The sequence below is a fragment of the Sinocyclocheilus grahami genome, unplaced genomic scaffold (assembly GCF_001515645.1).
Source record: "Sinocyclocheilus grahami isolate Dianchi unplaced genomic scaffold, SAMN03320097.WGS_v1.1 scaffold1697.1, whole genome shotgun sequence".
NCBI classification, from domain to species: domain Eukaryota; kingdom Metazoa; phylum Chordata; class Actinopteri; order Cypriniformes; family Cyprinidae; genus Sinocyclocheilus; species Sinocyclocheilus grahami.
In genome coordinates this window covers 75,522-80,910 of record NW_015506876.1, presented here as the reverse complement: position 1 = coordinate 80,910, position 5,389 = coordinate 75,522, and the positions used below count along the sequence as shown (strand labels likewise).

At 40.7% G+C, this 5,389-nt stretch overlaps 2 protein-coding genes across 2 annotated transcripts in view; both read right to left on the bottom strand.

Moving 5' to 3' along the window:
• The window catches only part of LOC107572096 (BTB/POZ domain-containing protein KCTD8-like), an 18,390-nt gene extending 17,585 nt beyond the window's left edge, over nucleotides 1-805 (bottom strand). Inside the window, exon 1 of the mRNA XM_016258512.1 lies at nucleotides 676-805. Coding sequence (XP_016113998.1) covers nucleotides 676-805 — 130 coding nt within the window. The remainder of the gene's footprint in view (nucleotides 1-675) is intronic.
• Nucleotides 806-1,481: 676 nt separating this feature from the next.
• On the bottom strand, nucleotides 1,482-5,314 carry LOC107572095 (rho-related GTP-binding protein RhoG-like). Its single transcript, XM_016258510.1, has 2 exons — nucleotides 4,658-5,314; nucleotides 1,482-1,955 (listed from the first exon to the last, which is right to left on the bottom strand). Exon 2 carries the CDS (start codon nucleotides 1,929-1,931, stop codon nucleotides 1,482-1,484), a length of 450 nt encoding a protein of 149 aa, XP_016113996.1. The 5' UTR covers nucleotides 1,932-1,955; nucleotides 4,658-5,314.
• Nucleotides 5,315-5,389: the final 75 nt, after the last annotated feature.

Sequence of the window (5,389 nt, the reverse complement as noted above, 5' to 3'; positions counted from 1 at the left end):
CTCTCTCTCACACACACACACACACACACACACTATTTCTCTCTCTCTCACACATACACACACACACACACTATCTCTCTCACACATACACACACACACACACACACACAGGTTTCCATATTTTATGGGTTCATTCCATAGGTGTAATGATTTCTATACTGTATTTTCAAAGATTTTCAAAAAATGTAATTCTGTGTAAAGCTTGTTTCCTCATGGGGACCAAAAAATTTCCTTATGGGGACATTTGGTCCCTATAACACAGGGAATATGGGACTCTCTCTCTCCTCTACTCTGTATTTGATGGATAAGCTAAGCTGAAGGCAGGGCTGCACTGTGTCTCTCTCGAGTCGAATCTCACAGATGCCCACAAAGCTGCCCTGCAGAGGATCAAATTGAGTTTGCAGCCAAGATAAAGGCACAGCTCACACAGCAAGCAACACGATGCAAGAACCCCTTCTGAATACACTGTAAACATTCCAGTTTGTTTTTACACACTTGCCATGTAGACAACTCATTGTAAGTGGATTGTTGGGACATTAGTTATGAGTAACACTGATAGTTTTCTGTGCTGCCGACTGCAGTGTGGACAGCTTTGTTGACTCGAGCAGGTCTGCATCAGTGTTTATTATCGAGTCAGATTTGTCAGGGCAGCTGTCTGTCTGTCAGCCGCATTACGTGGGAAGGAAGAGTTGTAGTCTCTCCAGCTGCTTTGAAACATGAAGGCAAAGAAGTAGACGAGTGGCTTATCAGTGGCCTTGTACATGATGAACATCTTCTGAATAAAACTGTGTTTGGGGCCCAGCATGATGTGTCCACTCGCTGGGGTCCTTCATCAGAGGAGCATCACCTCTCACTCCTGCAGTATATCTGTCACATTATGTCCTTTCAACAAACTTGAACTTGTGGAGGTCTATTGTAGCATTAAGAATGATGGTGTTTATTTGACAGTATAGGGTTTTCCCTAAACATAGCACGGTATGGTAGAACCATGACTCTAAAACTGTGATGCAAACCGAACTGTAAGTTGAACTGTTGCACCCCTAATATATATATATATATATATATATTAGAAGGCTTGAACATTTGTTAATGTAGTATTAGCATTCTGTGATCACACAAAAGGTGAAATAATAATTTAAAAAAAAATTTAGCAATGCATTATTTCTTGAAAAATAATACACATTTGCTATTTATGCCTGTTGCACAAAGCTGTTACTGTACATTGGAAAGAAAACAGGAAATGACATCACAGAAGGCACACCCCAGACCCTTTGGTAACATGTACCATGAAGCCGGTTTAGCTGGCTAGTCGGGTATATTTCAGATTAGTTGCTGGGTTTAGTTGTTCTGGGTAAGAAATCTCAAACTGCACCAATCAGCTGCGAGCAAACATCTCTAACGCAGTAAAGCCACTCCCCCTGTCTGCTAGATCGGAATAACTAATTTTGTGCTTAATGTACTTTAACTGTGCTGAAGTCCAACTAAAGATATACTGAAGTAGAACCGCCCTGCTGGAGAGAGGTGGGCGCCAGTCCCTGCTCCTTCAGCTTCTTCAGCGTCTCCGCGTCCGAGCGCAGGTCCCGCTTGGTGCCCACCAGAAGGATGGGAACGCTGGGGCAGTGGTGGGACACCTCGGGGTGCCACTTGTGCCGCACGTTGGCGAAGGACGAGGGGCTGCCGATGGAGAAGCAGATGATGAAGACGTTGGTCTGCGGGTAGGAGAGCGTGCGCAGGCGGTCGTACTCCTCCTGCCCCGCCGTGTCCCACAGGTTGAGGCTGACCGAACGGCCGTCCACGCTCATCTGAGCGCTGTAGTTGTCGAACACGGTGGGGATGTACTCCTCGGGAAAGGCGTTGGTGGTGTAGGAGATGAGGAGGCAGGTCTTGCCCACCGCCCCGTCGCCCACCACAACACACTTAATAGTCTGCATTCTTCGTCCTCTCGGCAGTGGCACCTGTAGCCAAGAGCAGGAGAACTTTATGAATTTTATGAAACTGAGGTTTATGCATCATAAATAAATAAGCTTTCCATTGATGTGTGGTTTGATTTTTTCATTAGATAGAATAATTTAACTTTAAAATGTACAAACATTTTTCCAATTCTTCATTTGTCTTTTTTTTTAAAACATCGCAATAAATATCGTATCATTGACTTCATATCGCGATATTATCGTATCGTGCGATTTTGATAGTTACATCCCTAATGCATATTACTAATCAAAAATTAAGTTTTGATATATTTACGGAAGGAAATTTACAAAATATCTTCATGGAACATGATCTTTACTTAATATCCTAATGATTTTTGGCATAAAAGAAAAAATCAATAATTGTGACCCATACAATGTATTGTTGGCTATTGCTACAAATATACCCCAGCGACTTAACACTGCTTTTGTGCTCGGTTCACATATATCTTGTGCTTGAGCTGAACAAAAGTGTAACTCTACCGTTTCTACCAAAAGAGTTACTATAGTTATTGTTATGATGAAACTGTTGTCTACTATCCACGATAGTATTGACGATAGTCAGAGATATCGCCTGTGGTTGCTGCCTTTGACGATAGCAAGACGATTATTATTAATATTACTAGGCTAGTAATACTGTCTAATTAATATTAGGGCTTATTTGTTCCATTATATATTTTTCACGCGTTTGTACAGTGTTGTGCGTTACAACCAATCACACACGATCGTAATATAATTAGTAACTTACGATGTTTCTATTAAATTGTTATCATGTTAAATACAAACCGAGTCATATTAAAAACATTCGGCTGCGTTTAGCCTTACGCTGGAGTTGGTTCACGTTCCGGCAGTGAAACGAAGTAAACATCTTTATGCTATATTATTCTGAAATTCTGGCTTTTTTTACGTTTTGGATCTTTTTGTCAACTCGTTTTCTTTCGATTAGCACAGGTTGTGTGTTTCTTTCTAGAGCGGTTTGATCATAGGCCTCATTTATCGGAGTTTAAGCACCTAACAAAAGTTCATTTAAGCTTATTCACCTAAAAACAAAAACAGAGGAGCATAAGATCAGATCAGTGAGGCCTACGATAGAAAGAAATACAACACCTGTGCTAATTGAAAGAAAACGAGTTGACAAAAAAGACTGAACCCAGTGTTTCATGACAATACAGCATAGTGAGAGATTTATAAGTGGTTGTTTGTAGGCTGGTCATGTTTGACTGGGAACAGCACACGTGTAACACGCTAGGACAACATCCAAACCTGATTCACATGTTGGCAAGTTGTTATTACCCTCCGTGAGCAAAGTCAGCATGTTTTAGTCTAATGTGATAAACATTAACTAGCAACTTCAGCAAAAAGAAACTCCTCTCTGGGTCAAAATGACGTGAACACAACTAGGGGTGTGCAATATATATATCGTCTGCGATAATATCGTAATTGTTGTTTTAACGAGGTGCGATTTGACATTATCGAGTATTTTGCAAAAACCATTCAAAACATCCCTACAGAGCGCACGCATACATTACGTGAAGTCTAGACTAGTGCGTGTGCGCATTTAGTGTGTTTTCTTTCACTGCATGATTCAGTCTATTAAAATGCATTTAGAATGATCACAAATTCAAGACATGACGGCAGACAATTTATATATTTATACCACTTCATATAGTTATTCAATTTCACACGAAGAGTGCCGTTTTTCTCCAAAAATTATCATGATTACAAATGTGACATTGAATTCAATAAACAATAAGTTAATTAAGAGACTTACATTTTAGACACCATATTGCCTGTTTTTGCTCTATTTCACCAAAAACAAAACAAAAATCATCCCGAATACAGCCACAGAGCTGTTTTGTGTCTCTTGAGCAACATGACGGTGTTTCGTTCCTGAATGAATCAACCGTTTAAATGATTCGGTTCAATCGCAGTGACTCACTTATTAACAGTGACGTGCGGTTTTCATTTCGGCTTTTTCTTTCTTTTCTTTTTTGATATTTTTTTTGGTTTTATGTTTAATATATCAAAACATTATTTATGCATTTGTAACTGCAGGTTAAATGCATTCATGTCTTGCATTAAACAAAATACATGTGTGTAAACACATCTAAATGCAGCTTCAGATGCAGCTTCTGTGTTGATTTCATTTGCTCGGTAACAGCCCAAATGTCTTATTATTCTAATTCCCTGATTAAATGTAAGAATTTGACTCAAAAGATAATGGACACTTTTAGAAAAAATGGCTTTATAAAGGTAAACATGCCCATAAAATGCAAAAATCCATTTAAACTTATTGGAAAAGATTAATTTCTATCCGTATGAACTGACCAGCACACAGAATATGAAGAATATTAAAAACATTAGGAGTCAGCTGTATTCGGCAGTCCTTAAGAAACCAGCACAATAACACACTCAGCAAAATATCGTCTAATTATCGTCATCGATAAAATCCCAGAAAATATCGAGATATAATTTTTTGTCAATATCGCACACCCCTAAACACAACATGAGGGTTAAGAAAACTAACATAAATATTCAGAAAGCTTTTTAAATATCACATATTAATTTCTTACGAACAATAAACTGAATAAGTATGGGAGACTTGCTGTAAGAGCTGTAGTCAGTTCTAACTGCATCTGTGCGTTACGATGAAGAATTAATAGAATTAAATGGTTTAAAACCAAACTGACCTTGTGTTTCCAATCCCAGTAAAAAGCAATTGTGATTAAATGTTTACAGGAGCTCCACTGATACTGCGATCATCATTGGTAGCTACGCCCAGAGGATCTTGATGAAATCAAAAATAGAATTTAGTTTCCATTAGAAATCCCGTCTCACTTCATTCCTCTCATGATTCTATCGCAAAGGGGGACAGGAGTCAGAATTAGACTCTCAGACTCTCAGGTGAGTCACGTGTCAGGCTCTCTCTCAGGCGAGTCACGTGTCAGACTCTCTCTCAGGTGAGTCACGTGTCAGACTCTCAGGTGAGTCACGTGTCAGGCTCTCTCTCAGGCGAGTCACGTGTCAGACTCTCTCTCAGGCGAGTCACGTGTCAGACTCTCACTCAGGCGAGTCACGTGTCACACTCTCACTCAGGTGAGTCACGTGTCAGACTCTCACTCAGGCGAGTCACGTGTCATACTCTCACTCAGGCGAGTCACGTGTCAGACTCTCACTCAGGCGAGTCACGTGTCAGACTCTCTCTCAGGCGAGTCACGTGTCAGACTCTCTCTCAGGCGAGTCACGTGTCAGACTCTCTCTCAGGCGAGTCACGTGTCAGACTCTCTCTCAGGCGAGTCACGTGTCAGACTCTCTCAGGCGAGTCACGTGTCACACTCTCACTCAGGCGAGTCACGTGTCAGACTCTCTCAGGCGAGTCACGTGTCACACTCTCACTCAGGCGAGTCACGTGTCAGACTCTC

What these genes read in the sequence shown, in the direction of transcription:
- LOC107572095 (XM_016258510.1), bottom strand. Translation starts at nt 1,931, where the DNA reads ATGCAGACTATTAAGTGTGTTGTGGTGGGCGACGGGGCGGTGGGCAAG.